The sequence below is a fragment of the Dryas octopetala genome, chromosome 9 (genome assembly GCF_963921425.1).
Source record: "Dryas octopetala chromosome 9, drDryOcto1.1, whole genome shotgun sequence".
Lineage (NCBI taxonomy): Eukaryota > Viridiplantae > Streptophyta > Magnoliopsida > Rosales > Rosaceae > Dryas > Dryas octopetala.
This window is the reverse complement of record NC_141374.1, coordinates 11,610,695-11,632,394: the sequence shown is the minus strand read 5'-3', so window position 1 is coordinate 11,632,394 and position 21,700 is coordinate 11,610,695. Positions and strand designations below refer to the sequence as shown.

General features: G+C 34.0%; 2 protein-coding genes across 2 annotated transcripts; one reads left to right on the top strand and one right to left on the bottom strand.

Annotated features, from left to right (window-relative positions):
• The first annotated feature begins 6,343 nt into the window (after positions 1-6,343).
• Positions 6,344-8,388, top strand: LOC147274075 (CCT motif family protein). Its single transcript, XM_086227883.1, has 4 exons — positions 6,344-7,222; positions 7,348-7,500; positions 7,686-7,814; positions 8,015-8,388. Exons 1-4 carry the CDS (start codon positions 6,563-6,565, stop codon positions 8,129-8,131), a joined length of 1,059 nt encoding a protein of 352 aa, XP_086084009.1. The 5' UTR covers positions 6,344-6,562; the 3' UTR covers positions 8,132-8,388.
• Positions 8,389-14,717: 6,329 nt separating this feature from the next.
• On the bottom strand, positions 14,718-20,997 carry XPB1 (DNA repair helicase XPB1-like protein). Its single transcript, XM_086256386.1, has 20 exons — positions 20,840-20,997; positions 20,687-20,727; positions 20,530-20,599; positions 20,220-20,382; positions 19,911-20,133; positions 19,763-19,819; positions 19,105-19,248; positions 18,521-18,601; positions 18,304-18,391; positions 17,505-17,842; positions 17,333-17,408; positions 17,041-17,234; positions 16,602-16,765; positions 16,447-16,519; positions 16,187-16,300; positions 15,801-15,881; positions 15,596-15,655; positions 15,394-15,477; positions 15,167-15,309; positions 14,718-15,054 (listed from the first exon to the last, which is right to left on the bottom strand). Exons 1-20 carry the CDS (start codon positions 20,847-20,849, stop codon positions 14,958-14,960), a joined length of 2,301 nt encoding a protein of 766 aa, XP_086112512.1. The 5' UTR covers positions 20,850-20,997; the 3' UTR covers positions 14,718-14,957.
• Positions 20,998-21,700: the final 703 nt, after the last annotated feature.

The window sequence follows — 21,700 nt, the reverse complement described above, 5'->3', positions numbered from 1 at the left end:
AAATTAATAATACTGCCAAATTTGAAATGGCTTTATACATTTGTTTCTAGACTCTAGTTGATTGATTTGTTCTTTTTGGTAAGTTAGGGCCGGACATGGTTTTTGCCAGGCTGTCAACGCCTTTTCTTAAGGGTCGGGGCCCGGGGGTGGCATTATCCATGTGGCTTGTGGAGTGTCTTAAATCTTATTCTAAGGAGGGTGTATTCAATTAGGATTTTAAATGACTTTGGTGGAATTAAAAAGTCTGGTGGTATTCTATTAAAACTTTTAAAGAGTTTATAAAAGTCTGTGGTATTCAATCAATACTTTTAAAAAGTCTATGGTATTCAATTAAGACTTTTAGAGAGTCTATAAAAGTGACATGGTATTCAAAAAGTCATTGACTTTATTAAATGATAGACTTTAAAAGACTTTCATGAACTTTGTAGTGTAAATTATGTTATATCAAAGTCAATAATTCTCCAGCGTTCCCCTTGCAGATTTCAAAGGATTTCAAATATTAAAAAGCTATTAAAAAAGTGGTATTTATTTATTTTTTAAAGAGTGATGCTAAACCCCCTAATCTTATTTTTTCACTCACCTGTTAATTTATTTTTTTCTAATTACTATATCCTCTTATATTAATTTTCTTTTTCTCTTATATTTAATTGACTCCTCATCCTGGGTTAGAATCAACGGCGTTGCCACAATGCAATGTAACAGCAAGATATTCAAACCAACCACTTCACAGTCTTTAAGTACTCAACAAAATCACAAAATTATATATTCATAATTTGAGAAATAATGTTACCACCACATCATATCATGTTCTCAACTTGTCAATTCAATTAGACAAATTCTAACAACTCGTTAAAACATAATATTTGACAGTTTAACAACATAAAAACATAAAATTCATAACACTTATACTAAATTATGGAACAAAATAATTTTGGTCCCTACAATTCTAGCCGCAACTTTTTATATTGTTTGCAATATTATGACAATTTATAACACATGCATCTCGGTCTTGAAGCTCATCCACATTCCACTCACTCACGGAGGACAAAAAAATAAAAAACATATTGGAGAAATCCTAAAATAAGTAATAAAAAATTATATCAAAATTATTAGAAGTCTATAAAAATCTTTCAAATTCTATGAGAAAAGTCAGGGAAACTCTAAATAGAATTCTATCAAAGTCTATGTAGAGTTTATGAAAGTCATTAAAAATCCATCAACTCTACCAAAGTCAATGACTTTTAAAAACTCTACAAAAGTCCATTAAAATCTTAATTGAATACACCCCCTTTTATTACGCGTTTTAAATTTAATTTTTAAGGGTCCAGATTTTAATCGAGCGGAAATGCCTACTTGGAAGTTTTTGAAAGCTCTTAAAATATTACTGACTCACAATATCATTAATATTTTTTGAAAGAGGAAATTACAGATTTAGTCCAGTTATTTTATACCTAGTTCAATTTTGGTCCACAATTTTTTTTAAGTTCTGTTTTGGTTCACTAATTGTTTCACTTGTTCAATAAAGGTCCAGATTTGTTTTCTCAAATTTGGCCTGCTTTTTACCCTATCAAATCTCACCCAAATTCAGCAAATATATACTTGTTTTAAAGCTATGCATTTCTTCTTTACAACCATATAAAGATCATTCAAATTGGAGTTCTAAAACTCAAGATAATTGACCCTAAAGTAGGGTACCCAAAACTGCCAATTTTTCAAATTTCACCAAATCTCAATTCTCTTAGATTATAATACTCCAAATTTGTTTTTATGACTAAGAAATGATGAAATATAACTTATACTTCAATTATAATTGAAGAAAACACAACTCAAAAGATTTAAAGTCACAAATCTGGACCTTTATTGAACAAATGAAACAATTAGTGGACCAAAACAGAACTTAAAAAAGATCGTGGACCAAAATTGAACTAGGTATAAAATAAGTGGACCAAATCTGTAATTTCCTCTTTTTTGAAATTATATTTGTTTTTTGCGTATATTAATTTCTTGTAGTAAGGTATTAATTTTCCACGAGTGCATTTATTTGACGTACTTGTTAGAAGTAATTATCAAGCTATTACAATTATAAACATTCGAACATTCAATGCAAATCGATCAATCTGGATTCTTAAAGTAAACTAGATTTTTTTTTTTTTTTGTCTTTTTAATGTGGTAATCTATTTTATATATTGTCTCCGTCATTTGGCCTTATCTCTCAATTGCCCAATTCCTCTTTTTATTTAATATTTTGTTTTCAAAATGCAACAAGTCTAATTCATTATTATTTCTTATTATTTGGGAAAGAATGATTCAAACTCAAACCACTTCCAATAAATTAGAGAAAAATACCACTAGACTAATAATTAATCACTCTAGTGATATTTCTAAATTGTGTACAGTTGTATTTTAAATTCTTTTTAAAAAACATAATACGAAGAGCAAAGAATCAAGTCACTTGAAGTTCTGCCCTGTGTTGTCTCCCTCTAGTTTCCCCCACCCAATATATGAATCAGCTCGGAATAATGAGATGGCTAGTTGTGAGTTTTGACCTTTTTAGGTTAGAGGACATGAAAAATATCAACATTTTCATATAGTAATAGGCATAGCAAGGTGGTGATTGAACTATTTTTGTACATTTTTTTGCCCATTTTTAGCTCATTGGTTCATAATAAAGGAAAGTGAGTTATGTATTTAGGTTTGTGTTGCAGGGGTAAAAATATAGTAACTCGTGAGGGAAAAATGAATCTATGGATGAGTCATGGGTTATAAGGTTGCACTAGAGGTGTCAAACGGATCAACCAAGCCCGTTTAAGTTGGGCCCATTAGTATTTTTCATGTCGTGCTTGTGTTAGCCCATTTAATAATCGTGTCGTACTCATGTCAGCCAAGATAGTTTAGATTTAAGTCTAGCATGGCCCGCAATCCATTCATGCTCATGTCGTGTCTTAAACGAACAGCGTAGTGCTATGCCCATTTAAGTTGGGTTCATTCGTGCTTTTTGTGTCGTGTTCGTGTTAGCCCATTTAAAAATCGTGTTAGACTTTTGCCGGCTCATATAATTAAGATTTAGGTTTGGCATAGCCGTAGCCCATTTTTGCTCGTGTTGTATCTTAAACGGACGGCTCACAGACCCTTTTCTCTTTTTGGGTTTTTTATGATGAGAAAACTTATCTTATAATATTTTCTCTTTCTTGTAATTATTTGTAATTCATTACCAAATTTGAAAACATTAACAAAGGTATACGAAAAAAAGAAAATGATGTCATCCAAAAAAAAAGGAAACACAATAAAAAATCATTATAATTTTTTTGACATGTTTTGGATCATTTTTTAAAATATTGATTATTGTCAATGATATAGCTATTGTAACACATGATTTTTCGATGACACTATTTTATGCATTTTGAAAAAAAATTAGTCATTGGCTACATCTTCATTTGGGTCATACATTTAAAAAAAAAATGAGATGCCTTCCCTTATTCACAATATGTCTGTTGCAATATTTTGTCACATAAGTGTCGGAGTGTAGGCCACATGGCGTCTTTTGCAAAGCTGCTAAGCGGGTCCCACAGCTTGACATGTGCTTAATAGTTGTCAACCGTGTGATTTCACATGGGTTGGGCCCACAAATATGGATAGACTTAATTCTTAATCTCACCTATGAGACTGCTTTATATTTGTTTTGGAGTCACTCAACACTCTCCGGCCCATTAAAGCACCATTTTTTTTGTTTAGGAGCCAAAAAAAAGGTATTACTCCATATTGTTGGAGATGGCCTAACTAGAGTTTACAAAACCTTTGTGGAGTCTCAAAGTTTTGGAAATTTTAGTTTAAAAATTTGGAATTTATGTTAGATGAGTGAATAATGTCATTCCATATGTGTCAAATTCTAAAACGCTCCATCGAGGATGAGGCAAAATAAAGGAACCAAATATTTGCACTAGAGGTGGGTCATGTTATGTCGGGCCGACCCGTTTAAGTTCAGGCCATTTGTGTTTTTATGTCGTGCTCATATTGGCCTATGTAACTAAGAGCTAGGCCCAGCACATCCCACTGCATGTGGCCCATTTGTGCTTGTGCAATGCCTAAAATGGGTTGGCTCATGAGCCTATTTTTTTGTTTTTTGTTTTTTAGGGTGAGAAAATTAATTTTAAGATATTTTTTCTTCCTTATAATTTAATAAAACAGTTGCCTTTTTATATCAATAAAACTATTATATTAATACATACTATGTTGTAATTGTCATATAAAAAGGGAAAGAATAAATAGTTTTAATATCGGTTAAAACTTGTATAAGTATTTTGAAACCAATTCACTAAACATCAAAAAAAAAAACCAGTTCACTAAACACATGTGGAGTCTTAGAGTGGGGGGTAGGGCTTGATTTAGGTTAGGGATTTGAAACCCCTTAGTTGCAATTCAAATTGTTTAGGGTTTTTTTTTTTTTTTTTTCATATTTGATACTTAAATTTTGACCTATGTCTTAATGTGGTCCCTAAACTTTAATTTGTCTCAATTTGGTACCTTAACTATTATTTTGTTTCTAATTGATATCAAACCAAACTTTTGTTAAATAAATTAACAGAAGTAGGGACATTTTTGTCCAATTTGTTTGCCTATCTTCATCTCATTCCCAAACCTTTTTTTTTCTCTATCCTTCATAACACTCTCTCTCTCCTCTCACCCAAATCCCAAACCCCATCCGACCTCCCAGTGGGCTGCTCACATTTGCCTCCGCCTCTAGTCACCGCCCCACCACACCGGCAGTCCCAGCCCACCCACAGCGCCGCCTCTAATCTTCTCTCTCTCTCTCTCTCTCTCTCTCTCTCTCTCTCTCTCTCTCTCTCTTTTCTCACCTTCCACCTCCATGTCTGAAAAAAAAACCCATAATTCTCTAGATTCATAGCAGCCCCTCCTTCTTCTTCTTCTTCTTCTATTTTCTTTCCTACTGCACATTTATAAACACAAAATAACAAAAAAAACTAAGAACTACATTTCACCCTCTTCCCGTGTTTACAGTTCCCCCCACCCTTTTCTTCTTCTTCTTCTTCCCTCATTCTTCTTTTTGGTCTCTAGATCTTCAAATGTAAAATAATAAATAAATAAATAAACAAAACAAAGCATCACTACACACACCCACCACGCTTCTGATCTCTCTCACACCACACCCGCCCCCTTCTTTTCTTCTTCTTTTTAATTATGCTGTTCATTTCCTTTTGTTCATTAATTTTATTATTTTATTATTGTTTTATTTAGAAAAGACTAAATTACCCATATTTCTGTTAAGTTTATTGACAGAATTAGAACTTAGTACTTATTAGAGACAAAATAATAGTTAAAGTACCAAATTGAGACAAATTAAAGTTTAAGTACTACATTGAGACATAGGTTAAAGTTGAGGTACCAAATTTGAAAAAAAAAATCCAATTTTTTATGTATGGCATGCTTGACATGCGGCATATCTGATGCGGGTCCTACTTCGTGCGCGTGTGCCAAAAACCCCTCTCCACCAAACAGCTGTGCACACCACAATAAATGAACATTTAACACATAATTTAACACATAGGCACTTATGTAGAGTTAAGATTCAAATATGGAAATCCAAATATCTTGAACATATCTATATAAGTTCGTTTTTCTTTTTATCATTTTAACTAAACAATTATATAGTTTTGGTTGTGTGGAGGGAGGGTTTCAATTGATTGTTTGGATTTAGGTTTGGTTTCCAATTGAAAAAAGCAAATGAGGGACCCAAGAGAGGGTCAAACAATGATAAAATTTCACTATTTGATATATTTAATTTTCCATCAACTTGAGGAAACCTTTTTTTTTTTTGTTTTTTTTCAATATTTTAATTTTCTACATTTTTTTTTGTAAAAATTACTTGTGTGTACAAATCAATGGGCCCATTTTAAGATTTTGCCTCGAATCTAAAAAAACTCAAGACCGGCCCGGTTCGCCTTCAATAATTTTTCAAGTTAAGTCAGTTTGAACTCAATTAATTATCTCGAAATCCCTACAACAAAGTTCCATGGATTTACGATTGAACTATGGTTTCAATATGTCCTAATCAAATTGACTTCTCCACAAAGTCTAACAAATAAAGAAATATAAATATTTGCAAAGACAAAAAAAAATTGACCGACAAAGAAAAGAGCAAGGGTTGTGATAATTGATAAAAGCAAAAAAGTTTCGGAGAACCTTTATAATTAGACAAACAGTGGGGGCAAATATGCAAAGTGCAGTCCTTTTTATAGCATAGCAGAAGTGGACTGGTCTCTTCCTGTGTCGTTTGAAAATCTCTTTTGGAGAGAGAAAGTGAGTGAAAGAGAGACAGAGAGAGAGAGAGAGAGAGAGATACAGACGAGAAATGGCTTTTCTTTGTCTTGTTGCTCAGTAATCCCAGAAACTTTAATAAGCCAACCCAACTTGTCAGTTTAGCTTTGCCGTTTCAGAACCAAAAACACACACACACACCAGCAGCAGCAAAGCAACACTCACTTTCTTGGACCAGTTTTTGGGGTTCAATTCAATTCAGTATTTCAGTTCAAAGAATTGGGCTTCAATGTCCTCTGATCTCTTTGTTGATGATGGCTCTTTCTACAGAGGACATTCATCAAGCTCAGACAACATGGTCTCTTCTTATGTAGCAGACCTCAGCTTCTTCTCAGCTGACCAGCCATTCTCTCCCTTCTCAGACTCAGCCATTGATATCCTCCAAGCAATTTCAGACCACCAAATCCAGCAAAACCACCAAAACCCAGTTGACCCTAATCAATCTCAAAGCTCCCCAACTCTCCTCTCTTCTTCACCCCCAAGTTACCAATTGGAAAATTTGACCCTTTACCAAACAACTCATTTTCAACCGCTTGATCAAGATGGTCCCAATTTGGGAAATGGGTTGGGAAATTTCTCAGCTTTGGATGCTCTGGAGGTCAAAACTGAGCAATGCCATGTAGCTCTTGAGAATGCTTATAATAGCAACCAAGTACCTTTTGGTCCTCACAGTTACAGTGGTGGTGCTGAGAATGTAACAAAGTTTATGCAGAGGAGTTACAGCAGCAACTCCTTTGATGGGTCAAAACCTGGCTTTGTCTTCCAACCTCGCTTTGATTCTCTCATGGAGTCCTCAAATTTTCAGAACCAAGCCCTCAGCTTGAGCTCACCTGAAAGCAGCTTCTTAACTGGCCAAATGAGGAGGGTTTCCAGCACTGGAGATTTGCAAGTCAGTCCAATTACTCTCTAAAATTCATATCCAATCCCCTGTTTTTGCTCTGTTTTTTTTTTTAAATCCATGATTGATGAAAATCTGAAACCCCTCTCTTTCTTTTTTGGCCTTTTTTTTTATAGAATTTTAGAACAGCTCGTACTCCTCGAGAAAGCTCAGTCATGGAGGAAGCTGCAAACTTCAAAATGGGGAGGTACAGTGCAGAAGAGAGGAAAGAAAGGATTTCAAAGTACAGAGCCAAGAGGTCACAGAGAAACTTCAACAAGACCATTAAGGTATGTATGCATAGCATTTTATTAGCATAACCATGAACTTCAACATTTAATTTTCTTTAACCATACATAATATTTTTCCGACTAACCAAACACATAAACTGATATACATAAAAATAATTTAGAAAGAAACTCATTTTATACGTGTTATGTATTGACTCTGATCTTATATGTGTACATAAAATTAGTATGCATGCCGAAAAACACTAGCCGACAACCGACCCCGCATACGTGGCAGATTTGCACGCAACGATGAAACTGGCGAGATTCTCAAGCCTGCATGTTCAGCCAGAGAAGAAGACGAAGATGAGCTCTGGGTAATAACTTTTTTCACATTCGAACTGTTTGTTTACGTAAATTTTCTCTTACTAGACAATCCGATGATATAAAATAATTATGTTATTTGTGGATACACGTTGTTAAAACTATAATTTATATTCACAATATGATAACATAACATTGAAACATTACCCGTCTTTGTTTAATCGTTGTACTTTGTATGATGTGGGTTTTGTAGATGGAAGGGTTCAACGTGGAAGAGGAAGAGGAAGGAAGAGTGAGAGGAGGAGGAGGAGGAGGACAGTTTATGAACAATTTTGGAGCTACACAGTTGCAGTACTATTATGGGTTTTGAGGGTTGCAACAATAACAAAAGGCTTTTGCAGGAGGAGCTTCCTTAGAATATAATTTAGGTTCGGAGTTTCGGACCGACCACAACATGACTGAAAAGCCTTTCTGAGTAAAAGCAAAGAATCAAAGGGTTTCTTTGTATTTTTTTTTTTTTTAATAAAATAAATCACCAATTGCTGAGCTTAAAGTTGCAGTTGGGTGGTTGTCGGTGGTAGAAGGTAGTTACTAATGGGGGTTTTTCTTTTTGTTCAATTATTTCTAACTTCCTCTGTATATGTGGTAATCAATAATAAAAAGAAATGTTTCTGTCTATTTTAAATTGGTCGTTTGACTTGTTTCCAAAGCACTACATGCACACCCTGGCTGTAACTACATGTACACCATTCTTATTAGAAAATAAGAATGGTTCATGAGCTCTAGTTAGGTGGCATTAGAAAATAAGAATTGTGTACATCTTCAATTATATACCTATGGACAACCAAAAAGGGTTGGTGATTTACAAATGAATTGACCTGTTTAATTTTAGAGCATCTAATAGTTATTACTGTTCAAAGGGTCAGTAATTTTCCAATGGATCAACATGTGTAATTTTACAGCATATGGAGTCTGGAAGTTCTTCTCTCATCCAAATTTACCATCCAAAACCATATTTAGAATGTTGGTGGAGACAGTTTTATGAATCTTATAATCCAAATGACCAAAAAAGTTCCAACTAATGGGTCACCATTCCACTGTTTCAGACCACATGGCATAGATGCCTTTTGCCTTTCATCCTTACAGTGAAATATGTTTAAAACTGTTGAGGAAAAAGGAGCCCAAATGACTTTAAAGGCAAACTTTTTTTTTTCCACCCCTTTTTTTATATTCCAATTCAATTTTACTTGCAGATATAACAAATTGATCATTCTTTAGAAGGATTGTACAAATCCTGCTCAGTCGTGATTGGTAGCCATAAGAACAAAGTTTTGAGATCTTCCTTGGAATATGTCATTGGGTACACTCATAAGTTACTATTGAATTAGAGTTATTCTATTTTATACGCTCGTTCTAAATGAAAATTAATTTTATCCTCATATATTATTTTTTTTATTTCTTAAACTTTTTAAATAAAATTAAGAAAAATTATAATTTGCCTAGTTGGTTCACCAATGACCATGACCAGAGCCTTGCGTTGATCAAAATTTAAGATGGATGAGAAGAGAATGAAAATCGATACAGAAAAACATGCGACAAAAGAAGCCATCAGTCATAATTCATAAATCAGAGAATTTTTTCTTTTACAAAAAATATTTACTTTTTCATATATTTATAAAGATAAATTGAGATCTAAAACTAAAAGTAAGGGGGTTAAGCAATTGTTGGGGTCATCCTTTGATTAAACATTGTACATTAAACTTAACATGTTTCACTAAAAGATAGTGGACTTCTCTCGTTCATGTACTTTAGATATATGCCTTGCAGCCATTAAAAAGCCATTCCTCAATAAAAGTGGCTTCTAGTAACATTCTGTAAACCCTATAAGACTATCAATTTGATTGCACGCTTGGAAGCAATAGGTTTCTTTAATCTTTCTAACTTAGGTTGATAATTTAATTGACAAATTGGTCCACAAAGGAATAAGAAAGTAATATGCCTATATATTCACAGACATATGATGTTCTTAACCCTACCCCATGCCAGTTTACACTAGAGCAATCAATTAATTAGTAGCCCACCTCAACTGGTCAAAATAACAAATGATGTTGCACTGAGGTAATGGTAATAAAATTGGACTTTTCTTTCCTTATTATAATTGACTGTTATTTGATACAACAGCTCTCACATCGTATGATCTATATAACGTTACTTTTTCCTATAATCCTTGAATGACAGATAATTAGAAATAGTTGGTGGGCAACTCAGTTGGAAGAGGTGTAGAGTTTGCCCTTCTACATCCAAGTTTGATTCCCCCTTTCCTAAATTTTTTTAAAAAAAGAATGATAGATAATTAGAGTAGGACTTTCATCTTCCAATCAAAGAGCCAGTCAAAGAATTTCCTAGGCTAGTACTTAATTAACATAACATAATAAGTTATGTTTCAACCCTTTTTAGTGTTGTCAAATCATGCCACTAGAACAATTACCAGTGCAAATAATTTTCCAGTGTAGGTGGAATGAGGATGGCAAGATCTTTCCAGCATATCACAGACAAATTGATATTTATGTCATATAAAACTCTCTCCCCAATAAAGAGGAAGAGAATAAAAAATGGAGTTGAACCCTCCCTAGCTAATTCATGGTATATAATGGCACCTGTACAAATTTATATAATATCATTGTGGTCATTAACTTTGAATTAAGATTGAATTAAGATTGAAAGTGGTAAAGATCAGAAACATCAGTGGAATTGGGACTATAGCAGTCAAGCTAATTAGGATTGGCAAGTACATAACTATATATGACACAAGTTAAAACAGCCTGAGCTGAATATACATTTGGAATATATTCTGCTAATCATGAACATGATATTTAGCACTATTTCCTTAAAATTAAGCAGCTTTAATTTGTGTTTATTCCAAAACGTGAAAAGAATATAAGATCCTTTTTAGTATAAAATGCATGCATTACTTCCAAAATGCATTTAATTATATGATATAATGTTCATAATTTATATCAGATGATTTGATATGATGAAGACACATGTAAAGCAAAGTACTCATGTGTCAAGCTTCAGATCAGCTTGGTAGGCTTGGTAGCATTACATGCCCACAGAGGGAACCTAATTATATTTACAAGTCTGTACCTGAGAGAACCCATACCTACTAACTTCAAATTGAAACATTTGGAATGAATAATCTTGAAGATTTAGCACTGAACAGAGCAGATTTCAGAGGACTATATAATATATATTTATATGGAATCAACCAGGCATTAATCATGTATTATCATATATATATATATATAATTAATGAGCAATATAAAGAGAGAAAGATGCTTTGGTCATATTTGGTCATAAAGGGCATATATATCATCATAATAATATGATTTAATTTTCCAAAGTCATAACCCTCATGATCAAGCTTGGCATCTTCTTCAATCTTCTACTATTATGACATCTTTCTTTATGGAAAAAGATGAACATTATACCAATGAAAGGCACCTGAGGAAAGACCCTATATATAGTTTTCAAGTACTCAGATTGACAGCCTAAGAGCCTATACATATAATAGATCACCATATATTATCAGAAAAAAAAAAGCCAATGGAAAATTAACCCAAAAAAAAAGAAACAATGAGCATCTAATTATAAGAGTCACAAAAGAAGATACAAAGACCGAATCTAGCTCTTCAATAATCCACAGGAACCTCAAGTCTATTATTGTGCAATTAGCTTAGCTACTACTTGATGATCAATCTGCAAAGTGCAAACCCATTTTCCTGCTCTATCATAAATATGTGCATGACAGAGTGGGGAGAGCAGTAGAGAAAAAGAATGCTTATTAAAATTGATCATCAGAACATCAATGATTCCAAAGACTCACTTTTTGACCATCACAATATAACAAGAAAATTCTACTACTTCAATACCCTATCATGTACACTTCCACAGATTACGAGAGAGATTAATTAGTTTGTGTGCAATATTTTGAGTTAATTTCATATTATATAATTAAGATTTTGGATTTGTTATCTAAAATAATAGAGTATTGGTTACAGAATGTTTTGTATTTGAAACTTCTAATTTGCATTTATTACTTTTCTGTTTATATGTTTTCATCACCCTTACGATGAGTTGTTAAGCAATGTTATAACAATATACATTGTTCATTTATTCGGGCAATAAGAGAAGTTGTTAAAAAAGTTTGTTGTTTTAGTTGTCCTGTTGGTGGTCCAAGAAAGGGTCCTTGCTGGTACATCGAAAATTCCATGTTCCAAGAAGAACTTTACTAGTCATTTTTGTTGCAATGATTGAACCGAAAATGATATAATAATAAGTGTGTGCACGAATGGTTTATATGATTAATAAGTGGACCGACTTTAATTTATTCATAAACTATTGCCCCATCTAGCAGACAAGAAAGAGCCCTATGCCACTGGTGATAAAACTTTCGATTATGGGGAAAAAAACTGATGAAGAAAGATACCAAAAGAATTTTGAGTAGAGTTAAGATAGTTGAAGTGATTGAAAGATGGGAGCTAGACACAATGTTTATGTGTTGAGTCTCATAGCTGCCATTCACCTTCTCAGTTGTACATCATCATCATCATGTACTTCAAATTTAATATGTTATTATTATTTTAGAATACATAAAAGTGCAGGATGATAAACTAAGAATGTGAATAGCATTATCCTTAAGTTAAGATGAAATGTTATATATGTGTGAACTTAATGTGAATCTCTAATAATTAGAAACTTTCTAAACTCAAATTATATTAATGTAGGTTATCAACAAATCAAAATGGAAATGTTCGAATTATGAGAACGTGTAGTTTCCTTTAGGAAGTCCCATAGCTGTGAGGCTTAACAGACAAAGAAAACGAAACTCGGGTCTTATAAAAGACGCAACTCTACGAGGGGGTAGAGTCTTTGCGAGTTCATCCCAAACAAAGCGAACCCCTTTCGAGTCTTGGTCGGCTGGGCGATTCTGTAACCGCATGCAGCTCAAACCCAACTTGTGGCCTAAGAGAGTAAACCACGAGATCATGTAAAAACTTGTTAAGTTATGAGTGACCGGCACCTTTTAAACCCAGTAATGATTACAAAATGACTAATGTTTGACTAAAACCATAGAAGGTTTTCTTATTATATTCTTTGTATTAAATTATCTTATGAATTGTGCACTCATTCAGTCATCCTTTACTGCAAATAATTGTTTTTTCTCCTTGTCTCCACTACTTGAGAATAGGAGTGATGTCCATTTCAAGCTCTAGCTCAAAGTATTGGAATTGGCTTTGTCCGAGTATTTTAGTCTTGTTAATACCCATTAGCTCTCTCTCTCTCTCTCTCTCTCTCTCTCTCTCTCTCTCTCTCTCTCTCTCTCTCTCTCTCTCTCTCTCTCTAAATGTGAATTTGCAAGAGCTAGCAATGATGAGCAGTGTTGAGCATTTTGATGATGTGTTGGCTTGGTGAAGTGAATCTTTGCCTTGCTGGTGGGAGAGTTTGGCTTTTCTCCTTTTCTTCTTTAAGCAATTGCTACTTGTATGACCAGAAAAAATTCCTTCAATGTGAGTAAGTGTGAAGAATCCATATAAAGGCATCCATCGACTTTTACTGGTCTGTGGGGTCTCTCACCAACCTCTTGATGGTGACAGACGGTTAGTTCATGGCAGCAGAGTTAACTGGACTTCGTTTGTTATACCAACAGATCTAATTGTAATTCAGAAATTTAAACCATACTGTTAAAATGTGAACTCATAAATTCACATGGCATATAAATTGGTACTATAGAACTTTCCCAAGGCTCAAGGTAAATACGAACTTCATCGCATGCTGCAATAAATTCAAATTGGTTTACTAAACAATGTGACATTATTTTGTTAATTCAAATTTAGATCTACTTTGAACTTTATTTATTTACTCGTAGTAAGTAAATTTATGAGAGTTATATCAGATTGTTGTGATTAGGTTTCAAAAAAGTGGGCCGGAACACATGAGCAATCATAATGAGTCTGCGGTTCAGTTTCAAGCTCGGATAAAGCAGTAGTTTGTAACTGGGCCAAAGACATTAAGAAAGCATATACAAACTACGGCTCTGCATGAGATCTCACTAAAGAGTCAAAACTAATATCATTACTCTTTGATAATATAATATCAAATGTACCGTGCACATTGATAATCTGATTGTATTTCCTTCGAAGTGATAAACATAGTTTCACTAGTCTTTCAAAAATATTAAAAGAATGAGAATCGATCATTGGAGTTGGTATCTGAATGTTAGAGTGTATTGTTCCACATTAAAAAAATTATAAATTTTTGTATAAGTGCTTATAAAGTTATAAGTGTTTTAAAGTTCTTTTTCTATTACTAATTGATTTTGAATTAAATATTCTAATTTCCTTTATAACATCAGAACACCTACATATATTACATCAAGTAGCCACACATTACCCATTATGTGTTCTACACATGTTAGCGTAAGTGACATGGTATGAACATAAGAAAATAAAAGACACAAATTGAAGAGAAGGCAACAGCATTCCTCTTGGGTTATATGCTCTAATTCCATCAATTGGCTCAAGTGGTAAGAGAAGATGGAGATATGATTTTCAATCCCCAAAAATAAAATTTGAAGAGTATCCAAATGATGTGATGAAGTTTAAGTTAACGATATTTGATTTAAGGGGAAAAACCAATTATGGTCTATGTGTTTTACCCCAAAAGCAAATTTGGTCCATATTATTTCAAAATTCCGCATTTGGTCTTTATGTTTATATTGTTTGCAATTTAAGAACATTTTATTGTTTACATGTATATAACCTTCAATTTGATTTTAAAACAAAATTTGGAGTTTGTTAAAATTATCCTCGTATTACAAAAAACATAAAATAGGGGGATCAAATTTAGAGTTTTAAAACCATAAGGACCAAATCTGTTTTCGGGGGTAACACATGGACTAAAAATGTTTTTTTTCCCTTGCTTTAATGTACTGAGAATCATGAGAAGAATAGAAGAAAAGACAAATATTTTTACAGGTGACACATATGCTCAACACATTGGTATACAACGTAGATTGATTTTTCTTTTTTTCTTTCAAAAGTTTGCAGGGCCATGACCCCTCTTAGTCTATCTATGTTCTGCCCCAAATTAACCTCAAACTTTCATTGATCTTTATTTTCTCTATCCTTGTGTTCTCAGCCAAAGCGTCTTTTAAACAAATGATGTCGCTTGGCTGGATCCTTGGGCTTACTCTTAAGCTGGCCACGCCCGCCAAGTTTGTTTCTTCCAGTACTGCAAACAGGACATGATTTAAAAGAGAAATGGAAAAATGGTAAAGACAGATATACCTCCTTTAGATCTTACAAGTGAAGCAAAACAGGAGGGAGAATCTGGATAACCATACCTGTATTCCATGTAAACCATCCCATTTGCACCCGACATCGCGCTCATGGATCCCATATAACGACGAGATTTATGAAGGGTAATGTCATCTGCATCTTCTTCTAGTTGCTCTAAGCCAACTGCATCATCACCAGCAGTCAACACCTGGAAGCATTAAACATGTCAGAAGATCTAATATTCTGATAATGAGTTTTAAGTGAAAACTTGGAAGAGAAACAACATAGAGACCTTTGAAAGTAGTGCCAGTTGGTCATCAAGACGGTGGTAGTTCAAATCAGCTCCAGTATCAGGCGGGGGCAAGCTTGTAATAACCTATCAATAGTATATATGTCAAAAGGCAATCAGACAACTATGGAGTCAAAGAGAGGTACAGTTTTTGACAGCAAGTGCAAACAACACTTGGGGGGTAAATAAATATATCAAATTGTACCTTAAAACTATAACCTTGATCAATCAAAAATTGCTGCCGCTTATTTGAATAGTACATCTCCTGCAATTCAACCAGATGAATAATTGAATACCAAGCTAAATGATATAAAAATGATATATAAATATATTATCACCTGTCAAAAGTTCCTTTATAAAAACTAAAAAATGCTTAGCGTTAAACAAATTAGGAACGGAATAAAGCATACCTGTGTATCTGTTGACACGAGGGAATAAAAGAATGCATTGTACTCCTCTTTACCTCCTGCCATCCGATCTTGAAGTCTACCCTGTTCACACAATCAAAATGTTAAATAGCACATTAAAATCCCAATATCTAGTTATTATGTCTGGTACGTTCATCTGATTTCCAAATTTGATAATAAAGAAAAACTCCATCGGATGTCTTTCACTATTAACAATGACCAAACCGGCATGTTTGTCATTGGCTGTAGAAAAGGAAAGAAAAAGAGAGAACTATGAAGCCACACAATTCCTTTTAAAGTTCTATTTCTTTCAGTAGCAATTTCTACCAATAAAGTTGTAAAAATTCCCCCATCATAGAAAGCCAGATTACATCCGTATGAAAACAAACCTTAGCCCTAAGAATACGACCAAGACGCTGGGCTTCTTGACGTCTTGAACCAGCATGTGATGAAATCTGAATTATCACATTTGCCTCGGGAATATCTATGGAATTATCACCCACCTGAAATCAATATAATACGAATCAAATATCATTATGAGATTAAGTATTTCAGCTTCAGATACTATACAATATTTACAAGTAGAACATAAATTTCCCAATTGTCAATTATATATGAAAAAAGGAGGATGACAACATCCACAGAGTACCTTAGACAAGAATATAGTGTTGACGTCCCGACTTGTTTTGAAAGCTTCTAGAATTTTTGTCCTCTCAACATGGCTGACATTACAAGGAAATGGTTGGTATTAGACAGATCACAAGTAAAAGCAGTTAATAAATACAAAGTACGCCCATGAACAACCTGGTAGCACCATAGATCATTGGTTTCCGAAGTTTCATTGCATACTCTGTGAGTGCAAAAAGATTGTCAGCAAAGACAATAATTTTATCACCACGTTGCTGTTCATGAAACCGTATAAGGAACTCGCATGCCCTAAACTTGTTTGGGTTCATCACATAAAGTGCCTGAGAATGGAAGAGGTATTTAAATATCTGAAGACGAGAAAAAATAGTTAAGTGAACAATGAAAAATATAAACTAGAATTAAATCTGTTAACTAACATGAAACTCTAGAGAGAAAAAAAAATATATGAAAGCATTAGGCAACAGAAACAAGAAATCTTCTATACCCCAAAAAAAAAAAAACAAAAGACTCACCGGACACAATGCTGCATCATGACAAATGTAAATAAATATATATGCTCAACCCTTAAGAATGAGTACTTTCAGGATAGACACACCTGCTTTTTCTTGGAGTTTTCTTTCTTCAAGTATTCTGCAAAGAACTCTTTTGTCATCGGACACCATACTTCAGCACACTGTACATTTGCAATAAATCCACCTTTAACCAAATCCAACCAGTTAGCTTCATACAATTTGGGACCAATAAGGAAGTTCAGATCTGTGATCCTCTCATCCTCTCTCACAAGTGTGGCTGCAATTGTATTGATCAATAAATTAGGAATGTTTAAACATAAAAAAAATCAAGGGTACATGTGGGCAATGGCTTGAACTTCATATTATCATACTTACCGGTGAGCCCAAGCTTGCAGTGAGATTTAGTAATGCTGATGACCTTACGAAACATCTGGGCAGGAACAACATGCACCTAAATAAAGAGGATACAATCAATATTCTATAATGGAAACGAGATGTACATAAGCTTACAAGTAAAGAGACAAAGTCCACAAAATCATATAATTACCTCGTCCATGAGAAGCAAACCCCATTCTCTATTTCTTATTTCTTCAATAATCTTTTCAGATTCTTCAGACCTCTTTCCGCCAAAGGCAACCATGTTATATGTTGTCACAACCACCCCGGCATTTCCACGGAATCTTTCTTTACTATCAGATGTGAAACGACATATTTGTTCATCTCGGATGGTTGACCACAACTTGAACTGAAAAGCCCACTGATCAACAGAAACAGCATTTGTTGCTAAACAAAGGCAGCTCTTTCTTATTCGGGAGGCTGCAGAGACACCAACTAAAGATTTTCCGGCACCACAAGGTAGCACAATAATGCCAGACCTTGCTCTCCCTGCAATATCAAATAATAAGTTCAAATTAAGGCATCCAGCTTAAAGCCAAAACAATATGTTTAAATAAAAGCATCCAGCTTAAAGCCAAAACAATATGTTTATCATTGCTAAAGCCATTAGAAAAGCTTTGTTAAAACAAACCATGAAAAGCAATACTGAAGCCGTGGTAACTTCTTAAGAAATTTGGTAGGAATTAAATCAATATTATAATGGAAAAAATTGCCCAATAATGCAAGATAAACAAGCCGTATCTTTTCATCACTCAGGAAATAATCTGTACTGCTCATGCTAAAGCATGCTAAAGTTATTCATTCTTTACATGGTAAATTTTGCCATAAACCCCACCCAAATTTGGACAAGCATAATTAAGTTGAAAGAATTTATAGAGTTCCCCAGATTCAATGTTGTGATGAGTAAATTACTTCAACAAAGGATGCTTAAATTTGCAAGAAAACCATACCATTCCCAAACATTTTACTCAAGCTCTTCTCCTGATATGGTCGTGGTTGCGCTTGAGGCTTTAGTTCCATGTCAAGATCAGGGTTAACCTGCAGTGTCAAAAGAGCAATGGTGTTTTACACACAGAAAAGAAAAGAAAAGAAACTTACAGATGATGATTGATTTTCTTATCACTGATTTATAATTTATCGCAGGGAGGAAGTAACTCAGTAACTAACTGTATCATTTCTGAAGTCATACTCCTCCAACATGGGATAGTTCAAAGCATTTGGCAAGCAACGCTCCTTAACATTTTCAACCTGTCAATCATAGAAAAACATGCATCATTTAGAACATTCTGATCTAGGGTACAGAGGATCCCAAAGATAAAATGATTTACTAAATGGACAAAAAAGAGTCTCAGAAAGAAACAGTACTTTCACATTTACTGGTTGGCTTTAAGCCGCCCTATTAATTTGCAGAGTAAATACACCAAAAGGTCTTTCACTCCCCCCCCCCAAAAAATACATCTCTTAGTTCTGGGGGGAAAGCAACAAAATGCATCAGTTCCATCCAGTTGAAAGGCTGGGACCATGACGAAATGAGTCTGGATAGTATGGAACCGTACCAAATAACTATATTTTGACCTTGTCAGAAGTCAGGATGAAGTATGCATGATCAAGGGCTTCGGTTCCAAAACGATAGAGTAGGGCTGTAGGGGCGAGCGTCTATGTTGTGATACTGATTCCCAAGCATGACCCAGGGAGACTCAAGCTAACAATGAGAAATTTGGGGCTATTATTTTAAATTACAAACATGCTACCTGTGCAGGATCAACTTCAAATGCATGAGTTTCTTTTTCTTCCGCCACAGCTGCCAATTCTGCTTCATTTAGCAAATCACTGGGACCAGCTCCAACTTCACCCATTGTTTTGCTAATTGTAAATCCATCAGTTCCGCGAGAACCCTATAAAAGAACTTGGAATTATATAGATGTCCAAACATGTGCGTCCATGCACAAACACACATGGGGGAAAACATAATGATATATGCTGTTCGTAAAGTAAATGTTATAGGTGAACTAAAAAAGAGTAACCAATGTACGTAAGTGCAAGTAAGGAATTAATGAAACAGACTCATAATTAAAACATCCGCTCTAAAGATCTTATGAAAGTATGATGTAGGATTTTCAAATTCAGGAACAAGCTCATAATTCATGGGAAGATAACGTGTCCATATAAATGTTCAAAACACAATTGTGACCTCACTAATCATTGGAAACAAGCAAGAAATAAATTAAATCAAGAAACATGCAGTTCTAATGGTATGTCAAACATTACATGCCAACTACCATGCTACATCTCAACAAATTAGATTGAGCACAAAAATATAAGCTATTAAAGAAAATAATTTTCACGAAACATAATACATAATACATAACACCTATAACCAAAAAATTCTAATCAGACCGTGGCACAGACCTCAGAGATAATCCTTGCTCTAGATATAACTTCATCCTTAAGCAATTTCTTCAACACCTGCAAACCATTGCAAACAACAATTTAATAACCAAAAAAATCTGCACCCATAACTGATAACTGAAAAAGGTCAGGGCCTAAAAACACTTGCCTCTGGGAATGGGGATTCAACAAAGTACCGATTCTTCTTCAGAACAAGCTTCACTTTTCCGTAATTAGCAGTAGAACCGTGTATGAAATCAATCATTTCTTTAGGGAGCTTGGTCTTTGACAGCTTATTTAAAACAGAAATGATGGTTTCCGTTTCAAGACCAACTGACACAGCCGCATACAACGAATGCGGGGTCAGGTTGTACTCGTGCATCGACTCTGGCCTATTAATCAAATTCGCATACACATAAGTGTTCCACAATTCAACGAAATAAGACATGGGCAACAATGTGGACTCAAGAGTTGGTACCTGCAAACGGGTTCCGCAATGGCAATAAGGAAATCATAAGCTTGTTTGTACAAAGCTGAGAAAGTTTCGAGGAATATTCGACCATCAGCACAAGCCCATAAAGGCCGATTGGCGTGGTCAGGTTTCAATTCTAATTTGGTAAAATCCCTCCTCTTCCCTTCACCTTTAATCAATCATCCAGTCACAAGTCACCCACATTAATTCAGACCCAGAATTCCAAAACGCACAAAAATACCAAAAAGAGAGTAATTTTAAAAAATAAATAAAAAGGAAACTCAGTCTTTGAGCAATGGCACAATGAAATACATACCGTCCCGAACATCGTCGTCGATTTCTTCGGCGCCGTAATATGCGTCCTCGTCTTCGACGATTGTGCTTTCCTGCATACAATGCCCTGAATTTATCAAAACTGTAAAATATATATGTAAAAAAATGATAAAAATAAAATAAAATATAGGAAGCAAAACCTTGGAGAATTTAGGTTTTTTACTGGGTCGGCCTTTGTCACCTGAAAGATTGAAACGAGTAATCAGCACAGCTAATTCCCAATTAATTTTGAATGGAAAAAAAAAAAAAAAAAACCAAGCGATGCAAAGAAGAAGGAGGAGCGTGGTGGATACCGTGTCCCATAGTTGTTTGCTAATGAAAGTTGAATTCAACTATTTCAGTGAAAATTGAATCAAACTAAAATTGAAACCGAAAGATTTGATCTTTCTTTCTTTGTTCCTGTGTTGTTCGGTTTGAGGGAGACTGGAATGTTCACTGCTCCGGTGAGATTGTATGCATATATATAGCAAGGGAAACCGCCTGCGCTTTCCTGCGCCAAAAATGTGTTTGCGTAATCAAGTCACGTGCGTAAAACGATTCGGAAAATAAAGGGTAAAATACATTTTTGGTCACTTGTTTCCAATTTTTTCAATTGATTCTTATATTTTATATTTTTTACAATCTTAAGATATTATACATGATATTAATATGAAAAAAAATTTCAAATCAAAACTAATAAGTAATAACTTATTTAAACTAACAAGTTTTACTCAATAATTATTGAAAATCATGTATATAATCTTAAATATTTTATTTTTAAATAAAAATTTAAAGTTCAAACTTTACAAATTTCGTGAGCCTCAATTTTTTTAGCAAATAAGCACGAAAATAAAAATTGAAATTAGTTTTAGAAAATCCATATTATAGGCTTTCAATTCCTCCCAACAAAATTTTTCTTGAAAATAAATAGATAATATATTCTCAAAATGAAGATTTGAGTTTGTTAAAATTGTCCTGAAATTGCAAACAATATAAAACATAGAGATCAAATTAAGAAAATTAAAATTAAAGGAATTAAATGTGATTTTAAGCCAAAACACAAGGACCAAAAAGTAGTTTACCCAAAAATAAATGAACCATCTTTACTAAAAAGGTAGGGAGAGGTGGTATGTAATGGTGTGTTTGGATGGAGAAAAAAAACTTGGAATTTAAAC